The 25,672-nt window shown below is 56.4% G+C and overlaps 6 protein-coding genes and 2 non-coding genes across 8 annotated transcripts; 2 read left to right on the forward strand and 6 right to left on the reverse strand.

Moving 5' to 3' along the window:
- The first annotated feature begins 103 nt into the window (after nucleotides 1-103).
- BJ171DRAFT_134469 (armadillo-type protein) lies at nucleotides 104-4,773 on the forward strand. The gene is made up of 17 exons (XM_053105659.1): nucleotides 104-875; nucleotides 975-1,128; nucleotides 1,226-1,310; nucleotides 1,391-1,480; nucleotides 1,609-1,779; nucleotides 1,912-2,055; nucleotides 2,214-2,277; nucleotides 2,462-2,547; nucleotides 2,673-2,853; nucleotides 2,927-3,006; nucleotides 3,176-3,259; nucleotides 3,382-3,488; nucleotides 3,598-3,814; nucleotides 3,937-4,164; nucleotides 4,292-4,426; nucleotides 4,564-4,637; nucleotides 4,744-4,773. Exons 1-16 carry the CDS (start codon nucleotides 206-208, stop codon nucleotides 4,579-4,581), a joined length of 2,514 nt encoding a protein of 837 aa, XP_052965968.1. The 5' UTR covers nucleotides 104-205; the 3' UTR covers nucleotides 4,582-4,637; nucleotides 4,744-4,773.
- Nucleotides 4,774-5,182: 409 nt separating this feature from the next.
- On the reverse strand, nucleotides 5,183-5,254 carry BJ171DRAFT_t139. Its single transcript has one exon. It is a non-coding gene; the product is annotated as a tRNA-Lys (tRNA).
- Nucleotides 5,255-5,258: 4 nt separating this feature from the next.
- On the reverse strand, nucleotides 5,259-5,330 carry BJ171DRAFT_t138. Its single transcript has one exon. It is a non-coding gene; the product is annotated as a tRNA-Cys (tRNA).
- A 1,067-nt stretch (nucleotides 5,331-6,397) lies between these two features.
- Nucleotides 6,398-7,481, forward strand: BJ171DRAFT_424904 (uncharacterized protein; the record flags this gene model as incomplete). Its single annotated transcript, XM_053107690.1, has 2 exons — nucleotides 6,398-6,703; nucleotides 6,951-7,481. Coding segments are annotated over 2 exons (837 nt in total), but the record flags the coding sequence as incomplete, so codon positions are not given.
- A 405-nt stretch (nucleotides 7,482-7,886) lies between these two features.
- On the reverse strand, nucleotides 7,887-11,026 carry BJ171DRAFT_134481 (uncharacterized protein). Its single transcript, XM_053105660.1, has 2 exons — nucleotides 9,288-11,026; nucleotides 7,887-9,214 (listed from the first exon to the last, which is right to left on the reverse strand). Exons 1-2 carry the CDS (start codon nucleotides 10,993-10,995, stop codon nucleotides 7,971-7,973), a joined length of 2,952 nt encoding a protein of 983 aa, XP_052965970.1. The 5' UTR covers nucleotides 10,996-11,026; the 3' UTR covers nucleotides 7,887-7,970.
- A 113-nt stretch (nucleotides 11,027-11,139) lies between these two features.
- BJ171DRAFT_508592 (uncharacterized protein) lies at nucleotides 11,140-12,025 on the reverse strand. Its single transcript, XM_053111311.1, has one exon. It carries the CDS (start codon nucleotides 12,013-12,015, stop codon nucleotides 11,419-11,421), a length of 597 nt encoding a protein of 198 aa, XP_052965971.1. The 5' UTR covers nucleotides 12,016-12,025; the 3' UTR covers nucleotides 11,140-11,418.
- A 4,174-nt stretch (nucleotides 12,026-16,199) lies between these two features.
- Nucleotides 16,200-17,351, reverse strand: BJ171DRAFT_508596 (uncharacterized protein). The gene has a single exon (XM_053111312.1). It carries the CDS (start codon nucleotides 17,281-17,283, stop codon nucleotides 16,228-16,230), a length of 1,056 nt encoding a protein of 351 aa, XP_052965972.1. The 5' UTR covers nucleotides 17,284-17,351; the 3' UTR covers nucleotides 16,200-16,227.
- Nucleotides 17,352-17,684: 333 nt separating this feature from the next.
- BJ171DRAFT_599788 (uncharacterized protein) lies at nucleotides 17,685-25,134 on the reverse strand. Its single transcript, XM_053114959.1, has 11 exons — nucleotides 24,676-25,134; nucleotides 23,807-24,007; nucleotides 23,287-23,548; nucleotides 22,825-22,889; nucleotides 22,249-22,652; nucleotides 21,382-21,999; nucleotides 21,048-21,264; nucleotides 19,533-20,807; nucleotides 18,671-19,372; nucleotides 18,529-18,553; nucleotides 17,685-18,275 (listed from the first exon to the last, which is right to left on the reverse strand). The coding sequence occupies exons 1-11, from the start codon at nucleotides 24,940-24,942 to the stop codon at nucleotides 18,103-18,105; spliced, it is 4,209 nt and encodes a 1,402-aa protein (XP_052965973.1). The 5' UTR covers nucleotides 24,943-25,134; the 3' UTR covers nucleotides 17,685-18,102.
- Between the last annotated feature and the right edge of the window lie 538 nt (nucleotides 25,135-25,672).

A 25,672-nucleotide genomic window follows, 5' to 3' on the forward strand; every position in this document is an offset into this window, starting at 1 on the left:
CCAGACCGCGGCTGGCTGGGTTGTGGCTTGCCGGTGGCCGGCCGCAATTAATTCATTGCGGAGCTTGAATTGTCTCGTTTTTTTGTCGCCTCTGCTGGTGCGGCCCCAAGGGCATCGAGCCCATCCAGCCCATCCAGCCCATTCCAGCCCATTCAACCCCGCCAGCAGCGAGGGCCGAGCATTCCAAAGTCGCCAGCTACCGCCCATGACTGAAGAAAAGAGGAGAGGAAAGCGAGGTGGAAAGGCCGCCAAGCTGAAGAAGCAGGCCGCACTCGAGGCCAAGATCCCAGCAACCCCCGCAAAGCCGAGCCCTGCTCCCCAGCAACAGGCATCGCAGCCGACACATGCAGCCAGCGCCGGGGCTGAGGCTGTCGCAAAGAAGAGGAGAGGCAAGCGCGGTGGAAAGCAAGCCAAGGAGAAGGAGAAGCAGATCCAGATGCCTCGCCATGAGGCACCCAGAAGCACCGATCCCGGGCGCTTCCGAGAACGCACCAGCGACAGAGGCAACTACTCGACTGGCCATGCGGGCTCCTATGCCGAGCAGCCTGGGGAGCAAGAAGTGTACCACGAAGAATATAAGGAGCAAGCATACGAGGAGCAGCCGGCTTACCGGCATGGAGGGAAGGGCGGCTCCTCCGATGCTAAGCCCTTCATGAAAGCGCCTTCCTTCAACCACGAGCAGAGTCAGGACTATCGCCAGGAGATTAGCCACGACACTGCCGAGCACGGCCGCCCCGAGGGTGATAAAAAGAATCGCGGAAGTCGCTTCACGCCAGAATACGCAATCTTTGGTGGCCTGCCCGTCGAAGTGGCCGAGTATTTCAACCACGTTGAAAAGATGCTCCAGTCCGAAGAAATGGAGGACAGCGAGGAAGGTGGGGATGCGAATCTGCTCGTCCGATCCATGAAGCTACCATGCGACTCTGGTGAAGCAAACAATGACCAAGTTCTCTATCGTCTCCCCCCTATCCCAGACCGAGCGTTGATGATCCAAAATATTTACAAGGAAGTCGAGGGCAAGGAGCTGATGCTGGCGACGGATCCAGATACATCTCGAATTCTGGAGAAGCTGTTGCGGGCCTCGAACGATTTCCAGATTCGACTCTTTGCCGACCGGCTCAACGGACAGTATGTGCACGTGCCCCTAGTCAGGGACGAATCGTGTAGCGCTCCTCAGTGTGCATCATCATCAGAACGCCATCCTGACCAGTGTTGTTTGATCCAGATTTACACTGCTACTTCGGCATCGGTTTGCCTCCCATGTTGTCCAAACTTTGATGTACCTTGGCTCTGACATTGTCGAACGCGAGGTGGGAATATGAAATTGTGTGTCCCATCAACTCTGCCGGACATCCAGGCCGAGGCTGCGTTAACACTCTGCATCATCCAGGCCACCGGCAAGTCGACTGTTCAGCCAGTTGGAGACGCAGACGTAGGAGAGCTCCCTACGATGAAGGAGTTCTTTATCGGTCTGTGTGAGGTATGTTGTTTTGACAATGCGCCCAATTTCGGGAGTGACACCGCATGTTCCCTCGCCGCCATCGTTCCCCGCCAGTGCATCTGTGTTTTTCTGGTTGTTGACTCACTGACAATCACTGCGCTTGACAGCAACTACAAGGCGACTGGGTGGCTTTGATGACGGATCCTTTTGGATCCCACCTGATCCGAGCGCTGCTGAATCTCCTGTCGGGCGAGGCACTGGTGGACAACGAGGCAGAGCTACGCAGTAACAAGTCCAAGAAATACAATCAGCGACACAATAATGCTTGGAGCGAGCGAGTAAGCCACACTTTGACTAATTTGTATGCTTGGGCAACGGCACCGACATGACAGCTGAGCAAGTCTTTGGGCATATTTCAGCCGAGTGCAGTGCTGACGTACTGACCTTGCTGTGCGGGTTTGCTCTTAAAGCCCCAACACCAAGCTCGCCAACGAGTCGTTCCACGAGAATTTTACGACAAGCTCAAGGATATTAGTGAGCATGTGGCCGACAGCTTGCCCGAGAAGGAGCTGCAGGAGCTTGCTGTCCATCCAGTCGCCAACCCGGTTCTCCAGGTATGCTCCAGCAGCCAAATCGTCGGGGAGTTGGGGAAAGCGCAGAAGCAGACCACTGTTTCTATGCCATCTCTCGATAGGTGGGAGCCACGGGCTTGCTCCTAGGAATGTTTTGTAACCCCTCTCCTTGTGATACCCCGTGCATGATGGCATTGCAGCTGCTCATCTCCGTTGACGGTGTCTCGGAGAAGCTCATCGGCAGACTGCTCGGCTACGGAGACTGTAAGAATCAGCGTTGGGGTCTGAAAAACCATCACGGGTCGCCGCGTATGGTCTACCGATATCGCCCAGCGATCTGGGTCCGCTGTGGTGAACGGCCGTCTCGATCGTTTGCTCTGACATCATATCATCTGCTCTGACGTCACATCATCTGCTCTGACGTCACATCATCTGCGATATCCGACAGCTACTCCGCGTGGGGACAAGGTGCAGTTTGTCGAGGACCTCATTCGGCACCAAATCGGATCGCATCTGATGGAAAAAATTTTGAAGGTACTTTGGCTTTCGACTGCCATGGATTGTTCTGTGACTGAGCTGCTCCATCGAAATTGATGTGATAGTGTCGAAACTAGCGATTTGTTCCTACCCCGTGCTCACTGCCGTCAAACATGTTGCAGGTTGCCAGCGTGGAGGTCTACCAGCATCTCTACTCGACATATTTCCGAGGATCAGTTGAGGAGCTATCCAAAGATCCGCTGGCAAACTTTGTCGTTCAGCAGCTGATATCCAGCGTCAAGAATACAGCCCAACTTGAGAGTTTATTGGACGAGCTGCTAGGCAGCTTTGACCGGCTGATATGTAAGCGAGTATCCTCGGCCGAGCTTTGCGCGAACTGAGACAGCTGCTCTAACGCGTCTGTGCATATCACCAGTTGGCAACCGAAGCGGCGTGGTCGTTAAGCTGTTGGAGAGCTGTGTGAGTCAGAACAGCGGATACAAGGAAATCATCAAGGTATGCTTGGCACAGTTGCGGAATTCGGCTATGGGCCCAATGTTGCGAATGACTGCCGGACTCATGTCACTCGCGCGTTGCTAGGAGGTGCAGCCAGCACGGGTGGAGCATTGCTGTTACAGCATTTCGGGCGTCTGACATGTTCTATCACACCACCAAACCGCCTCAGGCGATAACCTCCGCATTCGACTGCAAAACTACAGACCAGCGGAAGCAGTTTGTGCCCCTCTTGCTTCATATGCTCCGATATCCGGTAAGTTGGCCGACACCTGCCCAGGTCACGCGTCGCTCTGCCAACACGGAGGCTCCACTCGTCGATTTCATCTCGTGTCGTCAGCGAGGCTGATCACGGCGATCTGTCTTGTTCACTTGTAGGCCTTTGCCGATCCGAGTACCCCGCGCAAGTATCAGATCCAAGGTGCCCTATTCCTCCAAAAGCTGCTGGAGTTCCCCGAGGAACACAACAAGATTGTGATTGATAGGTAAACCCCACACATTCCCCAAGTGCTGCTCGACGCCTCCACACTGTGGGAAATTGCGCCCTGACCTGGCTCGGTCCCTTGCCGCCCTTGCGTTCATCAACCAACAAAGTTTGCTGGCCGTGCCGACCGACGAGATTTTCAAGTGGATGTTCGATCCGATAGCCAGTCGCGTGCTCGACATGGTCTTTGCTGGCGCAATGGTGTCGATCAAAGTCAAGCGCAAGCTCATTTTTGCGCTCGAGGGCAAGTACGGAGAGATCGCCAAGGACAAGTACGGCAGCCGGATCATCGACAAGATCTGGCTTGTTTCGGACATCAACCTCAAGGTAAGCCGAGGCTACAGCTGAATGTTCCCAAGACGCTCAATCACAGACACTCGATGAGACGACAGCGGTCCTCCCTCATCGATGATCCAACTTGCTGACACATGTACCGGATGCTGCAACAGAAAAAAATTGCCGAGGAGCTGCTGTTTCACGAAAAGACCCTTGCCGACAACTTCCATGGCAAGTTTGTCCTCCGGAACTGCAAAATCGACCGGTACAAAAAGGACCAAGAGGAGTGGGCTGAGCGGCAGGAGGGGGTCGAGCGCAAGAAGGATCTGATGAAGGACTTTTTCGAGGACAAAGCCTTCCAGAAGAAAGCCCCCGGTGCGAGCAACGTGGCCCAGGTTCAGGTGAGTGACTTTGATATTGGGCCACGGCAGACCTGCCCCTTGCCTGAGTGAAAGCATCGTTGGCGTTGACGTCTCAGATTGGACCTATCATTGATTGCGGTCGATTACTCGACCAATTTTCATCCAGGTTGCCGAGCAGGAGGCTGGACGATACAAGGGCACAATGGAGCTGCTGGGATACTCGGCCTCTGAGCCTGCAGCTGCAGCTAAGCCAAAGAAAGAGAAGGGGAAACGCAAGACAGATAACAACACCGGCATTGACGTAAGCGATGGCGCAGCTTTGCAGGCGAGCGGAGCGGTTGCCGCTGAGGAAACATCGTGTGGAATGGACATGGAAATGGACGGCTAACCACGAATGTCTCTGGCTCCAGCTTCGGTTGGACACGGATGGAACCGAAGGGCAGCTCCAGAACGTGACCCATGAAATTGATCAAATCTTTAGGAAGAAGGGCAAAGCAGCCAGCGGTTCTGCGGTAAGGCTCCAGTGTCCCACAACCAAGCGGTCGACAATGCTTTCTAGTCGGGTCACTTGTCCTCGGACCCAAGTTGACTGACTGTCGCGACGACTTATCGTTTCAGCGCATGGAGATCGACGATGCCCCGGACAGCAGTGGGGAGGATGAGACGGCGCCAGCTGCTACTGGAGCTCCAGGCAAGAAGGACAAGAAAGACAAGGCCATGGTGGATGTGCTAGATGCCATCGCGGCAACCAAGCGCAAGAAGAAGGCCAAAAAGAGCACTGCCGAGGAGGATGGCAAGGCTGTCAAGAAGCGCAAGTTTATGTCGTGAGCGGGGTTTGGGATGGTCCCTGGTTGTCAAAGCCCTCGCAGCCTGGAAGGTCAGTCACAATACACGACAAATGCGCCAGAGAGGAGGATGGAGACCTCGAGTGTCGACGAGATACGTCAGGGCAAAGAGACTGGAGACACGATCCGAGTGCAGCCAGTTCAAAAATGAAAGTGAGCGGCAAAATGGTTCATATGTGGGAGGCAGAAGCAAAATAGCAAATTCGATATGGCGCCCGATAGGGGACTCGAACCCCTAGCCTTGGGATTAAAAGTCCCACGCTCTACCATTGAGCTAACCGGGCAGCGAGGACCCTCCCGGGATTGAACCGGGGACCTATCGATCTGCAGTCGATTGCTCTACCGCTGAGCTAAAGGTCCTTGTTGGCTTTGTGTCACATTTTGCAGACCTGAGACAAATGCACATGGACGCCCTTCCTCGATTCACACTATACCAACGCAGCTGAAAGGCACGAGCACCGAGAATGCTGCTTACCGGTCGGGGTATCGGCTGAAAGCGATCCATGAGTTGCGTGGGTAGGGCTGAGGTGGATTAGAGTATGGGGGGGGGGAAATGAACAGGTGGCATCGATGGAGATGGTGGTTCGTTGTTCAGAAGTGCGAGAAATCATTATCACCGAGCCGATCGACGACATCATGGGCACTAAGATGCAGGGCTAGGCCAGAGTGGGCATGGGCCATATGGTGTCAGCCAGGCACACGGCCATTGACGAGAATGCGGGACTCGATTCCATGTTCGATTCATGCGGCAGTGCACGTGGCAGTGCAAAGAACAACGAGTCCAGCCAGCAAGCCATCGGATCGAGCCAGGCTTGTATGTGTGTGTGTGCCTTCGATGGCCAGTGCTTGGCTTGCCAGTGTTTGGCTTGCTTCGCCACTTCCCCCTCTGTCTCCTGTCCATCGCCATCACCCACTTGCCTCCATCCTGTCTCCGTCAACATGGCCAGCATGAACGAGCCTGCTTCAGCCACAGCATCATCTGCCACTCACCAAAGCCAAACTGAAGCCAGAACAACCTCGTCGATCCCCGATAACACCCAGCACTCACTCGAGCACAACCCAGACATCTTCACCATCATCTGCTGCAACGACAGCTTCCAGCTCGCACTCGACCACAGCACCATCAAGGCCCTGCTTCGAGTGTGCAAACGAGTCCGTCCTCTCCTGAGCTCCAAGGTGCCTTGTTTCCACACCTGGTGCCAGAAGTCAAGACTGTGTCATCCAGATGGACAGCTAAAGTTCGGCCTCACACCAAGCGACCAGATCGCCATCTCGCTGCACTCCGACGATCCAGGCACAGCCGACCGATCCTGGCTTGAAGATCTAGCCGATCAGGGCAACGCCGCAGCCTCGTACTTCCTGGCACGGATCCTCCAAGCTGAACAAGCTTGCAAGCCAAAAATTAGCTGGCCCAACAGAGAAAGATTCAATTCGAAATCTTCCGGCCTCTGGAGAGCGCAGCTCACGCCGGCCATCAAATAGCCCTGTTCCACTTGGCTGAATGCTATCGCAACGGAGTTGGAGTCGATCGAAACTATACCAAAGCTTCCCAGTTGTATCGTAGTCTTGCAGAACGCGGAATACCTCAGGCTCAAGTCGCCCTCGGAAGTTGCTACGAGAGCGGCGAAGGTGTCGAACAAGACTACGACTCAGCTATCGAGTGGTACTCAACGGCTGCTGACCAAGGATATGACAACATTCGCCTCCACATTGCATTCCTTCGTGGCTGTCTCGTTCATCGGCCATGGTGTCGAACAGAACGATGTCGATGCCCTTGACCACTGGCAGGAAGTCAGCACCCAGTCCACCGATCCGATCATCAAACCCATTGCCACGCATATGGTCGGATGGATGCACTACCTCGGCCGGGGTACCCAGCTCGACAAGCAGGAAGGCATCAAGATCATACGAGAGAACGAATCGGACGAGTTCAAGCTCGGGGAAGCGGAGTGCTGGACTGGTGGCTGGACTCCCTCCGAGTCACCTGTCGCCCACAAGTTCTTCGAATTGTGCCAGCTGGGATTGGAACATGACTGGCTCTGCAGTCATCTTATGGCTGTATGTCTGCTCCATGGATTCGGCACCACTCGGGATCGGATAGAGGCAGTTAGCATCATTGAGCAGCTCGCCAACAAAGGTCACAGCGACAGCCAGTACTGTATCGGTAGATGTTACTGGGAAGGCGCGGGGGTGTCGAGGGACTTCAAGAAGGCCTTCGAGTGGTACAGCAAGTCGGCCAACCGAGGCAATTCGTATGGGCAGTGGGAGATAGGCAAGTGCTACTACTGGGGACACGGAGTCACCAAGAACCACAAAAAGGCAGTTGAGTGGTATCGCAAGTCTGCCAAGCATGGCAATCGATACGGACAATACTACCTCGGCATCCGATACCTTTACGGCGAAGGTGTCCCCAGGAACATCGACACCGCCGTTTTCTGGTTCCGCAAGTCTGCCGATCAGGGCCTCGATTGGGCCATAAACAGACTCAGCGAACTCGACATGTGGCCCTGATCATCGATCATTCCCAACTGCCATATCATCATCACCGAGCCGTAGTCCGAGCAACCGCGCGGCAAACACCCATTCCAGACACTGTGATACCAAAGAGTGGATCAGAAAAGTGGTTACAATCAATCGATATTTGCCGAGTGGTGTTGTATTTGGCATCCAAGAAACCCAATAGATCTCATATTCAAATAATGCTGTCCCATATCCATCGCTCATATCGATCGACAGCAACATCCGATGACTCGACAACGCCATTATCAACATTCACTCATCGATTCTCGTCCTGCAGCCGCAGATGATGAGCACGACCAAGACCATCCTCCCTCGATCCGACACCAGGCAGTGTGCCCTAATCAGCATTCATCTTCAATCGACTCCCTCAAGGGGCTCGGCAATTGCATTCACCTGGCCAGTTGTCATATCGGTGCCTCAAAATAAGGAAATGATGGCATTTCATGCAAAGACAAGCTGTGGTTGACGCCTTCTGCGTGGTTAGAGTTGACGGAGCTGGGAGTGCTCGCGAATTCTGTTCTTGATGATCTCGATGTTGGACATCACCGTTTTGACGTGAATATGCTCGGTGTTCTTAATAGTCTTGTTCCAAATCGCCAATGCTTCTTGGAAGAAAACAAGCGCCTCTTCTAGGTGCTCGTGCTTAAATGCAACATTCCCCATGTTTCCAAGTGTCGTAGCAACGACGGGATGCTCGCGGGTACCATAAACCTTGACCTTAATATTAAGTGATTCTTGGTAATAGGCCAGAGCCTCGTCCAGGCGTCCTTGGTCGCTGGCTACCATACCCATATTGTTGAGTGTCTGAGCAATATCGGGGTGTTCGAGAGTGCCGTAGATTTTGATCTTGATATCAAGAGATTCTTGGAAGAAAGCGAATGCATCGTCCAGGCGCCCTTGGTCAACGGCCACCAAGCCCATATTGTTGAGGACCTGGGCGGCATCGGGGTGCTCGCGGGAACCATAGATCTTGGTGGTGATATCCAAACCTTCTTGGAAGAACGTGAGGGCTTCGTCCAAGTAACCCTTGTCACAAGCCAAATTGCCCATATTGTTGAGGATCGAGGCAACATCGGGATGCTCGCGTGTACCATAGACCTTGACCTTAATATCAAGAGATTCTTGGTAGAAGGTCAGTGCCTCGTCCAGGCGCCCTTGGTCGCTGGCTACCAAGCCCAGATTGTTAAGCGTCTGAGCAACACCGGGATGCTCGCGAGTGCCGTAGACCTTGACCTTCATGTCGAGGGATTCTTGGTAGAAAGCAAGTGCATCATCTAGACGTCCTTGTGATCTTGACACTGCACCCATGTTATTCAACGCCTTGGCCACTTCGAGGTGCTCGCGGGTGCCATAGAAGGCCACAATCCGCTCTAATACCCTCTTGTACGTCTCCATTGCCTTGGTGTAAAAAGGCTTCTCGTGGGCCAATAGAGCAACATGGGAATCGATCAGGTAATGCAGTTCTTTGGTGTACACTTGCGGCACTGCTTTTTGGGCGTACTGATCGAGGTGCTCGCTCAATAACTGTGCCTTCGAGTCCGTTATATCGATAAGTTCGAGGAGGACTTCACCCGTACCATCCTCGATCATTTCGACATCCAACACCTCGTGTGCTTGGACATATTCTCGAGCAACTTGCTGGGTGAGTGAGTGTGTCGAGTACTGTCCCTCGGTTCCGCTTCGAAGAAGACCGCTCTGGACCATCATCTTGATCAAATCGGCGACTGTGGAGTGATTGAAGGTTAGTTCCATACATTGACACCATCAACTGCTCTTCGAGACCTACGTGCAACTCACCATCAATATCGCCTTCAATCATGCTTGCTATCGCGTTTTCCAGTGTACGAAGCCTTTCACTCTCATCATGTATATCCGCCAATATATCTTGGATGTTGGCATCTTCAGCATCTTCTTCAAGGATAAACGTGGCCGTGGTTCTTGCCCTTAGCTTCACGGCGATCGCTTTGATCAACTCAAACTGGATGTTGGTCGGCGCAACCAAACTGAGGGCACCGAACAGCCTGGCTGCCTCGATGCCCTCATCTCCTCGCTTCATCAGCGAGTCCAGCGACAGATCCACAATCACCTTGAGCGACGACCGCGTGTCGTCCTCGCCATCCTGCAGCTCCAATGCTCCTGCAAACGTGGCCTCGAGCACCAACAGGGGAGTGTCGTAGTTCTCGGCAAACGTCATGAATGTCTGGATGACGAGTGGATATCCACTGATCTTGGCCACGATGTTGTCGAGGGACTTCTTGGCCTCGTCTGACACAAGTCGCTGGACAATCATTGGCGACGACGACATGATATAGTCGAGTGTGGTTTTGTCGTCCCAGTTGCCGAGACGGAGCAGATCGTGCTGGAAGCTCGGTGCCTTGGTCTCGAGAGCACTGACGAATGCACCAGGAGGCAGCGAGGCCAGCCGGGTCGTCACCACCACATCGCCGCTGAACCCGACCGACTTGGAGTGCTCAAACACAGAGTCGACCACACCGATGTCGTCGACATTGTCGAGCACCAGGAGATAGCCGTGGGTGTTGGCGAGGAACCTCGAGGCATACTCCTTGATCTCGTCAGGTTCAACTGCACCATCAAACATTTCGCACAACCCATCGATGGCGGTCGACTCAGTCGAGCAGTTGAGCCAGAAGACCTGGCGGTACTGCGGCTTGATGCCGATGGTCTCGGCTTTGATGGCGAGGAGGTCGTCCTTGTTGCTCGCATTCAGAATGCCCATCATGAAGAACAGGATCTGGATGGCGAGGACAGACTTGCCCATGCCACCCATGCCGGAGATGACAGCGCGGCCAGTCAGGGTGAGTTGCTTGAGCAGAGTGTCGAGGTGGGCGGGATCGAATCGGAACTTGGAGTCGCAAAAGTATTTGCGATGGATGACCGTAATGAGATCCATGTTGGGTGGGATGGGATGGACGAGGTTGAGGAGGCGGTAGACTCGCTTGTGCATCTGGTCGGGACGGAAGCCAAAGGACTGGATCTGGTTCACTCTGCCGAGGATCTGCTTGAGGGGGGCAAGGGCAGGGTCGTCGGGGAGGGACACCATATAGGGCAGGAAGGGAGTGAAGACATCGATGCCATCTTTGGTCTCCTTGGTGGCGATACCGAGGGGAAGGACAGGGAGAGAGCGTTTGGCATCCTTGAGGTCGAGGGCGGTCCTGATTTCAAGGACTACATTGTCCTCTTGGCTGGAGAGGGCCTTGTCCTTCATCATGTCCATCGAGGCTTTGCTGAGGAGGAGGAAGACGGCCTTGCTGGTGGGGAGGGCACTGATAGAACCGGCTTGAGGGTCGCTGGGATTGTTGAGGCAGTCGACATCGTGGAAGACGGAGAGGGGTTTGCCATATCGACGGAGGGCGACCGAGGTGAGCACCTCCTTCAAAGCCTGGACAGTGTCGGCATCGGTCTGGGCTTGGTATGAAAGGAACAGGTCGTGGTCGGTGCCGTGGGCAGGGCAGGAATAGAGCTGGTTGCTGGTTGTGGTCAGCATGGCTGGCGATTGTCGAGCAGGAAACGATGAGGAGCTCGGCAGGCAAACCGAGGGGAACTGCCTGCTTTTGTGTTGGCCAAGGGTCGCCTCACCTCTCCAGCCCCTCCGTATACCCCAACCCGCCAATGTCCCAGGGTATTGTATGGACTCACACCAGCCTGGCAAACGGCTCTGTATTCAGACACGGACCCTGGACTGTCATCCCCGGCAATCAAAGGCTGGTACAAGCTGTCATCTCATACGCCAGGATGCTTCAGGACGGTGAGGGACACCACCCAGGTCTTTTTGGAAGTGGCGGAACTGACCCTGCGGCCGTTCTGGTAGTGTGTCTCAATAATCTCGTTGGTCGAGTGCTGATCCCACAGGAGACCCTTGGGGATATCAACTTGATTGAATTGCTGCAGCAGTCCAGGCAGCTGGCTGTCAATCCTCCCAAGACTTCGAGAGAAAAACAACTGCCGGATGCTGCCCGCGATCATTGCCACTATGATGCCTGGAAACATGATCATGAACGGAGGCGGCAGGCCAAATCCAAAGTTGGCGCCTGCAGCAATGATCCAGATGATGCCGCCGAGGAAGGATCCAAAGCCGAGGCACATGATGGCAAAGAGGAAGACGTTGTTCTTGGCAGTAAGGTTTTGCGTCAAGACGTCGAGGCGATTCTGCAGCTCGTGCTGGGAGAGGCGCTGGCCGATAACCGCGGAGAGCATGTTGAGGGGCAGACAGGGGCTCTGGATCTGCCAGGTGGGTTGGTTCGTGTTGTAGGAGAAGAGAATGGCTGGCTCGGACATGGTTCTGGTGCTGGTGGAGACGAGCCGATGGACTTGGGGAAGCAGGCGGAGACGGGCAGAGACCGGCCAAAGAGGGCTGCCCCCTGGGTGGTTGGGAAGAGGGCGAAATCGACGGCAAGAACAGGGGTGGCGATGGGGTCAATATCCCAGAAGCTGGCTGGCATTCGTGGGACAGAATTGCATGGCGTCGTTTGTGGTGCAAGCAACGCACTGCCACGCCGCGCACCATTGGGGAGTTGTGCGGCTCACCAAGAGCATCACAAGCCGCCGCATCCGCCGAATCGCGAAGGACACACGTCCCGCTGTATTGGCTGCGCGGCTGTTGAACACGCAACTGGCACAGCAATCGGGCGTGTGACTGGCCAGCTCATGAGTGACAGAGGCGACATCGATTGTGCTTGGGAGCGATTCGCCCAGCTGGTGTTGAGTTACGAGAGTATTCTCCCAGATCAGAGGCGTGGTGCTGCCTCGGTCGGATGTTGATAGTGGACAAGCTTGTTTTTTATTTTGTATTTCAGACAAACCTTTCAAGGGCTGGTTGGTCCTAGCAGTACATGATGAAGGGAAGGGAGGCAGTGATCAACCAAACGGGCAGCTTGGGGGAGATGAGAGCCGTCATCCCTGGCCTCTCGCTCTGCTTCATCTGGGTGTCCAGGAAAGGCACCAAGGGTCCATCTTACCATCATGTTGTGATAGTATCGATCTCTTGGGCCCTCGCTCGGCCCACAGTCCCGACATGGTCGTCATCCTGATGCGGGCCAAAGTCAGTTCCTTTGACCTGTCGAAGCCTTGCGCGTCATCGATGTGAATCTGCAGCTTGACTGGTAGTCCTGTGAGCTGGTAGTAGCCGTTCCTGAACAGCTCCTTCATCGGGTAGTCCGGCTGGCGCTGTTCTTTCAGCACGATCAGCTGCTGGGGCGGTTGGGCAGGGTGATGAGGCCGCATCCGAGGTGCATCGCTCCGTAGGATGTGTTCCGCACCACTCTGAAGAGTCGGGTCAGACAGTGCATCTGTGCTCGTTTGAGTATCACGGCTTGCTGCTTCGTGAGCACTTCGAGGGTCAGTCCATACTCGAGCATGGGTCGAACGAAGGTCTTGAACGCCTTCGCCACCGTCTTGGCCGAGTATCGACCCAGACTCATTCCATGCTTTACCGGCTTGTCGGCGGCACCTCTAGCCTTGTGGGTGAGGTTCTGGATCTGATGTCCAGTCGGTAAAGTGGATATCGACGATTGCGGGTGTAATTGGATAATTACGCTCTCAGAACTCCTGAATAGTGGAGATCGACGGAAACAACCACAATGGACGTCTCGGTATAGGAGAGGCTGATCGACTTGCTGCCTGCATTCAACAGTGCCATGTTGCGATGGCGATCTGGGTGGCACTGAGTATCTCCACATCAATGGCTGCAGAGCCAGGATCGATGCCGAGTGTCGAGTGTAGAGTGTAGTTTGCCGAATCATCGGATGCTTCTGTTGGTCGATCAACATCAGCGATTCATATGGAACAGCACTGTTTTGCTTTGTGGAAGTCATGGATGTATTTACTGTCGAATATACTGTGGGACTCTGGTGGCTGGGACGGATGAAGGCAGTGCAGTTTGCTTGGGCGCATATCAACTCATAATTGTGACTTGGATCACTGGGAGTAGAACTTGGAGGATTCGGAGATCAGGGCCACTTGCCGAGTTCGCTGAGTCTGTTTATGGCCCAATCGAGACCCTGATCGGCAGACTTGCGGAACCAGAAGACGGCGGTGTCGATGTTCCTGGGGACACCTTCGCCGTAAAGGTATCGGATGCCGAGGTAGTATTGTCCGTATCGATTGCCATGCTTGGCAGACTTGCGATACCACTCAACTGCCTTTTTGTGGTTCTTGGTGACTCCGTGTCCCCAGTAGTAGCACTTGCCTATCTCCCACTGCCCATACGAATTGCCTCGGTTGGCCGACTTGCTGTACCACTCGAAGGCCTTCTTGAAGTCCCTCGACACCCCCGCGCCTTCCCAGTAACATCTACCGATACAGTACTGGCTGTCGCTGTGACCTTTGTTGGCGAGCTGCTCAATGATGCTAACTGCCTCTATCCGATCCCGAGTGGTGCCGAATCCATGGAGCAGACATACAGCCATAAGATGACTGCAGAGCCAGTCATGTTCCAATCCCAGCTGGCACAATTCGAAGAACTTGTGGGCGACAGGTGACTCGGAGGGAGTCCAGCCACCAGTCCAGCACTCCGCTTCCCCGAGCTTGAACTCGTCCGATTCGTTCTCTCGTATGATCTTGATGCCTTCCTGCTTGTCGAGCTGGGTACCCCGGCCGAGGTAGTGCATCCATCCGACCATATGCGTGGCAATGGGTTTGATGATCGGATCGGTGGACTGGGTGCTGACTTCCTGCCAGTGGTCAAGGGCATCGACATCGTTCTGTTCGACACCATGGCCGATGAACGAGACAGCCACGAAGGAATGCAATGTGGAGGCGAATGTTGTCATATCCTTGGTCAGCAGCCGTTGAGTACCACTCGATAGCTGAGTCGTAGTCTTGTTCGACACCTTCGCCGCTCTCGTAGCAACTTCCGAGGGCGACTTGAGCCTGAGGTATTCCGCGTTCTGCAAGACTACGATACAACTGGGAAGCTTTGGTATAGTTTCGATCGACTCCAACTCCGTTGCGATAGCATTCAGCCAAGTGGAACAGGGCTATTTGATGGCCGGCGTGAGCTGCGCTCTCCAGAGGCCGGAAGATTTCGAATTGAATCTTTCTCTGTTGGGCCAGCTAATTTTTGGCTTGCAAGCTTGTTCAGCTTGGAGGATCCGTGCCAGGAAGTACGAGGCTGCGGCGTTGCCCTGATCGGCTAGATCTTCAAGCCAGGATCGGTCGGCTGTGCCTGGATCGTCGGAGTGCAGCGAGATGGCGATCTGGTCGCTTGGTGTGAGGCCGAACTTTAGCTGTCCATCTGGATGACACAGTCTTGACTTCTGGCACCAGGTGTGGAAACAAGGCACCTTGGAGCTCAGGAGAGGACGGACTCGTTTGCACACTCGAAGCAGGGCCTTGATGGTGCTGTGGTCGAGTGCGAGCTGGAAGCTGTCGTTGCAGCAGATGATGGTGAAGATGTCTGGGTTGTGCTCGAGTGAGTGCTGGGTGTTATCGGGGATCGACGAGGTTGTTCTGGCTTCAGTTTGGCTTTGGTGAGTGGCAGATGATGCTGTGGCTGAAGCAGGCTCGTTCATGCTGGCCATGTTGACGGAGACAGGATGGAGGCAAGTGGGTGATGGCGATGGACAGGAGACAGAGGGGGAAGTGGCGAAGCAAGCCAAACACTGGCAAGCCAAGCACTGGCCATCGAAGGCACACACACACATACAAGCCTGGCTCGATCCGATGGCTTGCTGGCTGGACTCGTTGTTCTTTGCACTGCCACGTGCACTGCCGCATGAATCGAACATGGAATCGAGTCCCGCATTCTCGTCAATGGCCGTGTGCCTGGCTGACACCATATGGCCCATGCCCACTCTGGACACCGTCTTATTTCCACCGGCTTTGCTGATAAAACGAAACGACGAGGACGAGCCCACCTTGAATCGGGGCAGAGTATCCTCCTCGCCCTGGCCAGCATCCGTTCAAAAGTGCGTCCATTCCGACCTCAACTGGGGGCGCAGGGTTTCAACATCTTTGTGGAACTCGTCTACGCAGGATCTGTCTCGGAGGTTGTGGTTACCTACCACGGCCGGCTGTGTCGCTTTGAACGAGAACTCCTGGAGTTCGTCTTTCGCAAAGCTGGCACGAAACTCGTGGTTCTCGAGGGCGAGCGGGGGAAGGCCGGCTTTGCCAGGGAGCTCTCCGACGACCTGCTCTCGATCGCCACCGTTTTCGCTGCCAAGAACAACGGCGAGCGAGCAGCAGAGTACCGGCGCAAAAGGAAAGCAGAGGGCAAGCGACCTGCCATCGCCGGGACCGACCATTACTCAATACCTTCAAGCTCAACACCGAGGGCCGAGTCGAGCGAGACATCGTCTGGTCCATCGGGCGAAATCAGCGCAGAGTTGGTGGGCACCCCCCCCCAATACTCACTCTTACTCTCACCCGAACACCACGACGATCCAAGCAACCACCAACCTAACCAACATCACCAATATCACCCTTCCTCATACCCAATTCCATCCCCTCTGCGGAATGCGATTGCCGAACACTCTCTGGATCAAAATGATACCCCACTCCCTCTCCGAAACAGCCAATTGCTTGTTTCCAAAATGAATATCGTATTCTCACTTTCACTCAACAACCCCACTTTGTGCCGCATACCAAGCCACGATGACACACAAACCATTGCAAGCTTTCATCCTACTTATCCCAGCAAATGTTTCGAGATTTGTCCCCCCCCCCTCCTGTCTCCCCCACGAATCGCTCCCTTCTGCCCCCGCGCCTGTTCGATGTCGACTCACTTCTCGAATCCAACGAGCCGTCTGCCCAGTGGCGTCAAGAACGGTCGTCGCACCGGATTCAAGTTCTTGTAGCCGCGGATGGGGCTAAAAACCTGGAGCGGAACGGGGTAGTGCGACGTTGTCTGAAGTTCCTTGAAGGCGTTGATGCGGCCCCGGAGATCTGCCTCCGTGGCCTTCTCGCGCGGTATCATGCAGATGTACAAGACCATGCGAGGGTTGTTGGGCATCGCCCGCAGCGCCTGGGGCAGGACCGAGCCGGCCTCGTGGACGAGACGGGAGTCCCACAATATCAATGAGCCGGCGGTGGCCTGGACAAAGGTCTCGCGGCAGCCGCGGTTCAGGTGGAACTCGGGGTGGTTAACAAACACAAAGTCGCTGTCGTTGCGGAAGGGATAGCGCCTGAAGTAGTCGTCGTAGTGGAGATGCGAGCCCTCGATGAGGTGCAGCGACGAGTCGCCATAGTGGACATCGTACAGAGGGATCAGGCCCTGGATGCACTGGAGGCCATCCTTGGTGCGGCCCTGGTCGACGTGAAGGCCCTTCTTTCGGGTGCCCGAGGCCCCGGCGGCGATCTTCTTGTCGTCATTGGGAAGCGGCAGATGCGCCGACAGTCCATCGAACGAACAAATGAGATCGTCCATGGTGGTGGACCACAGACGGGCGAACGCCTGGACGACACTGGGGTGCTGGCGGGCGTCCCACAGCGACTGCATGTGGCCAATATCGCCGCAGTGCATCAGCATGTCTCTGAGGGGCTTGAGCTTGCTGCGATACTGCGGCCAAGTGCTAGGGTTCTCATAGTCGAACTGGCTGCGAGTGATGCGCTTGAGCTCCCTCCAGGTGTCGTCCCGCAGCGAGACACACTCATCCGGGCTGAGGACGTTGGGGACAACAGCGAGACCAATGTCCGAGATCTGCTCTCTTGCACCCTCAAGATTGATGTCATAGTTCTGATAGATGCGACCGCCGGGACCAGGAACGGCAATGGCGGGTTTGGACGGAGCCGCGGTGGACGGAGCAGCAGCGACGGCGGCGGGAGTGGGGGAGTCCATGATGGCGAGCGGGCGGATAACTGAGATCGGTGTTTCGTCTCAAGACCGGGGAGATGTGGAAGCACAGGCGGTCGGTGATGGGATGGGGTTGAGGCCGCCGATGCTGCCGATTTATATTGCCGTGGGTGCGAAGTTCCCACCAGATACGGGGGGGCGCGGCGCGGGTGGTCCGGTTGCGGTGAAGGCGCGGGTGGTCCGGTTGCGGTGAAGGCGTGGCTGGACGGGGGCGCATGCCCCACACCATGCCGTGCGAGGTTGCCTTCGAACATCCGGCTCTTTGCCGCAGTTGCCTGGGGGCACCCACGAACAGCCCGCTGTGACTCCGCACCGATGATCTCCGGCTGGGATGGGCTTATCGCATTGCGCCCGCAGCGATATGGGGCAGCGAGATGCTGCGGAAGGCCGACTGGCGATGGGCGTGCATGTGTGTATTCAGGATTCAGAGAGAAAAGCTGAAGCAAGTGTTCCATCTCACCAACATGAGTGTCTGGTTCGTTTCACGGACACGGTGAGGCTTACGGATATCGAGAAAAAGCAGGTGGAGCGCAATAAAGGGGAAAGAGGGAAAGATTACAGTCGACAGGAAGAACGTCGCAAGCGCGCAGCAGACTGGAACAGAGTGTCAGATGGAGGAAGGAGGGGGGTGTTGTTGAGCAGTGTCGCATGTCCCGGCTGCTCAAGACACGAATGGCTCTCGCTTGATCGGTGGATGCGCCGAGTATGGAGAGTAAGGGCTTGAAGATGGTGGTGGCCCCTGACCCCGGCTCTGTGGGTCGTTCTCCCATTGGGAATTGCGGTCGAGTAAACGGGGTGGGTGGCTCATTCGTGGGCTTTGCTGATGGCTGGGACTCGCACCGTAGCCAGGACCGGGGCTGGGACTGTAGCCATGCATGTGATGGTGTGGATGTTGGTGCTGGTACTGTGTTTGGTACTGGTGTTGGTGTTGGTGCTGGTGCTGGTGCTGGTGTTGGTGCTGTTGCTGTTGCTGGGGACTCGGGATGGCGTCGTAGTATCCATGCGGATGGGGTGAGTGTCGGACTTGGTGTGGGTGTCGTCGTTGGCTCTCAACAGCGGGCGAGATCGTCGTGAAGTGCAGCCTCGCTAGAGATTCTGGCCAGGCCGATGGCTCGGGGTCGGGGGTGAGTTTCGGCGCGACTGGCGAACGCATCTGCCCGCTAGGCGGCCCTGAGTTCGGCTGGCGGAAGTAGTGGGGCAGGGACGAGTGCGGGAGAGTCGGCCGATCACCTTCGTGGGGCTTTGGTCGCTTATCCTGGCAGATCACCCCAGAGTCAGTCGACGGGCAAGAATCGAGCCAAACAGACAGAGAGGCAGACAGGCAGACAGACAAACAGGCAGACAGGCGGACCAGATGCTATCAGTGGCTCACCACGGGCGAATGTCTCTCTGCGTAATCATCGGGAGGCGGACGCTTGCGCTCGAGCAGATCCTCTATGGGCGTGTCGGCCGCGCTGGCCGGGTAGTAACGGCCATAGCCCTCGCGAGTCTCCCGACCATCGCGGACATCGTGGCCATCGCGGGTATCTCGGGCTGGCCGCATTTCCTGCGATTCACGGACTTCGCGGCCGTCGCGGCCGTCGCGGATCTCTCGAAGCCCGCGCTGATCCATGTCATCGTAGGTGTCGCGATCGCGATTGTGGAATCCGGATTCCGGGCCCAACGCCGCCGCGGACGGCAGCTTTGAGACGATCGGCAGTACTTGGTGGTAGAGCGTGACTGTCATACCGAGGGTACATCGAAGAGCCGCCTTGAGGATCTCAAGATGCGCTTGGCGACCAGATGGCTCCGCGGACAGGTACGCATTATAGAGCTCGGCGAGCCGATCGCTCCACTTGGACGCCGATATGACAACGTTGCTGAGCTTCCGCTGGCCTGGCGGTTCGATGGCTAGGGACTCTGCATCCACCAACAACGACTCGAACGTCCTCAGGTTCGGCCATGCTGCATGGCGATACACCTGTGTGTCCATGCGACAAACCATGCAGACGTATTGTCGAGGGTCGGTTGGTGTTCGGTCCACGATGCGGAGGCACTTGAGATGGTAGTATTCCTCGCAGATCCGGCACTGGATCTGAAAGTCGCAGTGTCAGTCAGGGGGGAAGTGGACACAGATTGATGAGGGGGGCGGTGCTCCAACACTGGCGTGCCCGATCCTTGGTGCAGTGGCCGACAGGACTGTGGTGGGGTGGGGGAGAGCACCGCACTCGGATATCATAGACCCTCTAGCTTACCATGTACTCGCTGTCGTGGCCGCGGCAGATGCAAACTCGGTTTCCACTCTGGGCATTGCGAATACAATCGTCAATGTTTGAATTGACGCTCTGGAGATGCTCGATCAGTTTGGCTGTCATGTCTTCGCTTTCACGCCCGGTCGACGACAGAGTGCTCCAAGCCTTGGAGATCCACTGTCGGGCCTCGTCCGTGTGCCGTAGAAACAGAGGCACCTCGTCAAACTGCACCATCGGGGTCCTCTCCTTTGCGCTGTGCAGGAGCTCCAACACTTCGCCCATCGTCGGCCGCCAGGTGGGTCGGGTGGACCGGGTGGGCTTGCCCATTTCAAACTTGGTCAGCTTGTCGTAGATGCGCAGGGCGTTGAGCGACCATGTCTGGGCTCGCTTGAGCTGCTTCTCAAACTCTTGGTACTGCGGATTGGGGTGGATGGGGAGCCACTCGCCGTTCCTGATGATCTTTTCGATTTGGCTGATCTTCAGCGGCGGTGTCTCTGACAGCTTAATCGCCTGTCGCTTCCATGCCTCTGCTTGGTCTCGCATGCGCAGCAGAGAGCGCAGCGGCTCGAAGCTGGCCGGAAGCCGTAACGACGATGCCTCGTTGATCCAGTTGTGGAGCACGATACTTTCGATCTGGTACGGTGCTTCAACGAACCCACGGACGTTGCGGTGCCACTGCTGGATCCCGTCGAGACGGTGGATCAGGGCGCTCGCTTCGGGGATAAGCACACCAGAGTCCAGCGATTCCTGGTAGAGCCCATTCAGCGCCTCCGTGAAGGAGTCTGGAAGCGCTGGCCGATTCAGAAGCTCATTGATCTCGCTTTGCTGCCGCCGGACGTCGTCCATCACTCGGGTCAGCTGCTCCAGCTCCGGGAAGGTATAGGCGAGCGCCAGTCCCTCGTTGTAGATCTTCTCCAGATCGCTTAGCGGAACGGGCGGCAGTTTCTGGGCTGGAGGGTGCCGAAAGTCGGCCCTGACCAAGTGGTCGAAATACGGCAGCGCGCGGGAGATCCATGCTGCTCCTTGGGCGACCATGTGCTCGAGATTCTTGATTTCAACCCCGTAGATGTGGCGTGGCGCCGAGGGGTCGAGAAGCGACTTGATGTGGTCGATTCTGGGCTTGTGGCCCTTGCTGGAGAGATTGAGGAGGTCGACGTAGCTTTCGTGCCACACTCTCGAGTCCGACGACAGATTGACCAGCTCGTCATAGATGGCCTCGAGCTCGCTTGTCTTCAGGCGGACACGCAGGAACGCATTTGACTTGTCGCAGGAGCAGAGCTGAAAGGGAATGCGTACGTGTGGAGTTATAGATGTGAGCGTGGATCTCAGTCTGTCGGTTTTGGAGACATGCACCGTTTCCTTCCAGGCATGGGGCTGAGGGCCTCCACGATAGACACACAGATTGGCAAGAATCCGGATTCGTATTCCCCTTCTCTCAAGCTCGTACCCGAGAGGCCCGCACCAGCTTCACGTATTCATATGGTGCTCAACCCCAGCGTCCTTGGTCATAGATCTTACCGACTCTGGGTGCGTGAGACACGCGGATCTTCTCAGATCGCAGGGACACTTGAGGCAACTCAAATAGCAGAGCCGGGAACAGTTCACGCAGTTGTTGTCATCGGGCTCCACCTCCGATGCCTTGACGACAACAGTGGGAATCGAAGGGTTGCGGCTGCAGAACTGTGTGCGCTGCTGGGCCTCGGCGTTGATTAGGGTTCGGAAATGGGGTGCAAGCCTGGATGCGAGGCAGCGCACTGGTCAATATGCGGCAATGAAGGGCGCCAATACCACAGCGGTGTGCAGACAGGGCAGTGGAATGCAGATACGCGCGCGTCGACACTGGTTTGCCTACCAGCTTGCAAGCTTGGGCGACGCATCCACGGCCAGCTTGACGATCAGCTCCTCGTGCGAAAACACCGGCGGCTTCTTGAACTCCATGTACCGCTTCACGCATTCGTATCCATGCGGCAGCCAGTCCGGAAGGGCAAAGTTGACGGCCTCGGCGCAGTTGAGTCCGTGATTGAATCCGCCGTGGTAGGCCCGCGGGAAGGTGACGACAAACTCGCCCGCACGCTGGTCGCACGCGTACACGGCGACGCCGTCCTGCTTCAGAACCTTGGGGCTCACGAGCGTCGTCAGGTGGAAGAGCAGGTCTGGGTTGGCCCGGAAGAGGTCCGGGAAGGCCTTGCGCATCGAGTCCTCGAACTTGAGTGCGTTTGACGCTGGAATGCCGTACCAGGTCTTGGTTTCACCCCAGTGCATGTAGTTGATCGAGTATGTAAAGTGGTCCTCGGTGTGCCAGCAAAAGGTCGAAAAGACCATGCCAACATACATCCACGGAATCATCATTCCAGAGATGTCCGTGCGCACCTTGCGAAGGAGCGACTCGGGCAGTGTTGGAATGTTGTTTAGGTTCCATGAGTGACTGGAGTATGGATCATCTGGATTGCGATCCACCGTCGGGAAGCCGCTGGGGACGTGGAACAGGGGGGGATGCAGTATGTCAGAGACGCCGCAGCGAGGATGACGGATGCTCCGAGTGGCGCTCGCAGCAATTTGGAAAGGTGATCGAGAAGGCCCCAAAGATCGCGCAGATGCCAACGACGGCCATGTCGGCACCAGGCTCCGCCGAGCAAAGGACAAGCCACAGCGCTCATGCACGACCTGCCTTGAATCGACGAGCGCACGCTGCAGTCAAGTTTACGACAGCTACACGTACCTCCCGTGATCCACCGTATGCAGATCTGCGCCATACTCGACCACAACTTCATCGTAGGGCGATTCGACCAGACGCCAAAACTCCCGCTCGACCTCGTCCTCGGTGATGTAGAGCGGCCCGCGATGGTCGTGCTGCAGTTTGATGTTGCTTTCCCTCCGGCGCTTGTGGAACCAGTTAGCCTTGAAGGTGTTGGCAAGGGTGCGGAACTCGGAGAGCGTCTTGAGCTTGCCCTCCTCGTAGCCGTAGTCGTCGCCGATCTGGCTGAGGCATTTCGGACAATACCACTCGCATTGCGGAACGGTTTTGACGCGCGGAATCAGACAGGACATATGGAAGCCCCGGTCGCATTCATCGCACAGCAGCATGCTTGATGGACGGTCGCCCATGCGGCAGATTTCACATCGCTGCTTTGCGGTTGGAGGAAAGCAAATGGGTGGCGCCGGACCACACATCGTCGCCGGACCACACATCGTCGCATGTTAGAGGTATCGGCTCTTGGCAATGTCGCTCCCTCTGCATGCGTTGGCGTACGGAGATTTGCTCTGAGAATGCATCGTATGTGCAGTATCGACTCACTTCCTGTCCCGGCACGGGCTTGACTTCGCTATTCGATGCCTCTCTGGGCGGGCTGACGACGGTCTCTGGCGAAGGGTAGATTGCGATGCATGGTTCGGAGGGATGATCGTTCACCAAACAGCCGCCAAAAGAGAGGGGCGACCATGGATGGGACGAGTGATGCAACAGGGTGCGAATTGTGCAGGGAGGTGTCAGTTTTTCAGGCGCAGCGGCAGTCCAGGCGAAAGCCCTCACGTTTCCGTCGACAGAAGCAACGGTCTCATGCAAGATTGCAGGGCATCAACGGTTGGCAGGGTGGCAGAAACGCATCCGTGGCTGCAACGAATGTCCTGTGCAGCACACCGGCTCCAACTCATTCGGGGCTGGCGGCAAACGGGACGACACTCAGGCCGCTGTTTGGGGGGGGGTCCATCCGGATGAGATCACCCAATCTCGCAGTGAGAGGAAGCTGAGCGAGCATACCTTTGGCATGGCTGCTCATGGTTTTCTTGCGGGTATTGCGGGCGTGTCGAGCGCTGTACGGATCGGCGTCGTGAATGTCGGGCAGACCCTTCTCCATTCTCTCCCTCCGCTTCTCCATCACGGCCTTCTCGTATCCGTCAATGTACTCTTCGTAGGGCAGGATCCATCGCATGTACGCAAGTTTGATCACGGACGGGGTTGAGGTGCTGGCGTTCAGGCCGAGGGCCTTGCTGACAGTGGTCCACTTTTTCTGTGTGGTAACCTGCGGCGGACCAACGACAACACACGATGACGAAGGGGGGGGGTCAGCGAGACGGTGTGCAAAGTGGCATTGGTGGACAGGCCGACAATTTTGTCGGTGGGGGGGGGGACTGGTTGGTGGGCAGAAGGTCATTGCGGCAGCCAAGGTTGCCGCAGAGCGGGCCGCTGGAGCAGAGGCGACCGAGGGGATTGCTGTTGGAGGGGAGGAGTCCATTTCGGCCAAGACCAGCGACGGCAACGGCGACAAACAGCGGCATACCTCGTCATGTCCGCCCCACCGCCGAATCTCTTCCTGGAGACGGAAAAAGTCCAGAGGACGGCCCTCGACGGTTGGCACCTTGGAGAGTGGGCGGCCGCTCTGGGCGTGGAACTTTTGCAGCCGATCGAGGTACATGACGATGGAGCGGCTCTGGCCCTCGGTCAGGCTGAGGTTTTGGATCCTCGGCTGGACAAAGAAGGTCTGGTTGGGGAACGACAACCCGGAGAGGGCCGTGCGCCACCGCAGATAAGCAAGTAAAGGCAGGTCGGGCAGTCAGCTATGGGATCGCATTACGAACATGGTTGGCGAGCAATCCAGGTCAAAGGGATAATAGCAAGGGGGAGATACAAATCTATGAGGGAAATGTATATCCACACGGAAATGCAGATCCATACGGAAATGCACATCCACACGAAAGTGCAGGTCCATATGGAGGGATACTAAGATCAGCACTGTGGATCGACGGGGGAGCAGCGATCACAGCAGCCAGATCAAGGATGCTGAAGCTCGGTCGCTGAAAGCAGGCTCGGATACAGGGAAGGAGTACGGGTCACGGCTGATCATCGAGTTGGCTCCACGTCTGCCAATCGCCCCATCCAGAGCAGAGTCCAGATATCCGGGAGGTCGCCCCCTATCAATCGGCGATGGATCCGTGTGTTCCCAAGAGGAGTGGTCGGGGTAGGGGAGGGGCCGACGAGAAAGGGAGCGGCTGTGAAGGCTCGACACGGAGTTTGGTGATGGGCAGCGTCCCGGCGCACTGATCAGCACCGCCGATAGGAGGAGGAGGTTGTGGTGGAGGGAGAACAGGAAGGGGCAGGACTTGCCTTGGTGTCGAGGGCAAAAGGCGGGGCCCAACCCTTGGGAGGGACAATCTTGCAGATGCCATAGCGCTCGGCATGCGGACGGATGGATTCGATGTAACTCAGAGAGTTCTGGAACTGCTCGTGGGTCGGGTAGAAGGTGGGAGCGGTCTCGATGTCAAAGAGACGACGACGACGCTGGTCGGGGGTGTGGCCTGGGGCAAGGAACTGAGGACGCAGGTCGGCAAGATCGACCGGGGGCCCAGGGAGTCGCTCCGGACCAGGCGAGGCTGGCCGGGAAGACGAACGGGTGCGACCAGGGGAGTGAAAGTGCATGGTCGGGAGGGTGCCAGGGCAGCCAGGGGCAAGGAAGGAAGGGATTGATGGAAGAGGGGATGAATGGATGCGATGGAGGGGATGGATGCGGGGAGGGGTGATCCCAGGAGCGTTGTTGGCAAAGCGGTTACGAAGAGTCGGAGCGACCCAGAGGATTGATGCGATGGTAGATGGAGGGGGTGGGTGTGATGATGGAAGGGATGGATACGATGATGGAAAAGTGCAGCCCAGGGTTGCCAGGGAAATGGATGGCTGGATAGGAGGGTCAGAGGCGCCAGAGGACCAAGGAGGGCGGGGGTGATGGAAGCGCTGTATGTGAGTGGACAGAAACGCTCCTGACGATCAGGCGCGGCATTGTCGCAATGGCGAATCGGTGGCTTTGATGGAGGGGCGTTTGTGTCTGATGGGGGGGGGCGTTGTGTCTGATGGGGGGGGCGTTGTGTCTGATGGTGCCTCTGATGGGCGGGGCGGTATTGGCGAACGTGCCGGACACAGGGCCGCACTGTTGATACAATGCTGTGGTGGTTGTGGTGTTGGAGAGGTGTGATGTTAGAGTGCGGCAATGGTGTGGTGCTGCAATGGTGTGGTGCTGCAATGTTGTGATGCTGCAATGGTGTAATGATGTAATGGTGTAATGATGTAATGAAGTAATGATGTAATGGTGTAATGCTCTGTCGCTGGGATTGTGACTTGTCGTATTGTTGAGATGATGCATCGTTGGTATCCGATG

Source organism: Polychytrium aggregatum (assembly GCF_025602895.1).
Source record: "Polychytrium aggregatum strain JEL109 chromosome Unknown BJ171scaffold_22, whole genome shotgun sequence".
In the NCBI taxonomy this organism is placed as follows: domain Eukaryota; kingdom Fungi; phylum Chytridiomycota; class Chytridiomycetes; order Polychytriales; genus Polychytrium; species Polychytrium aggregatum.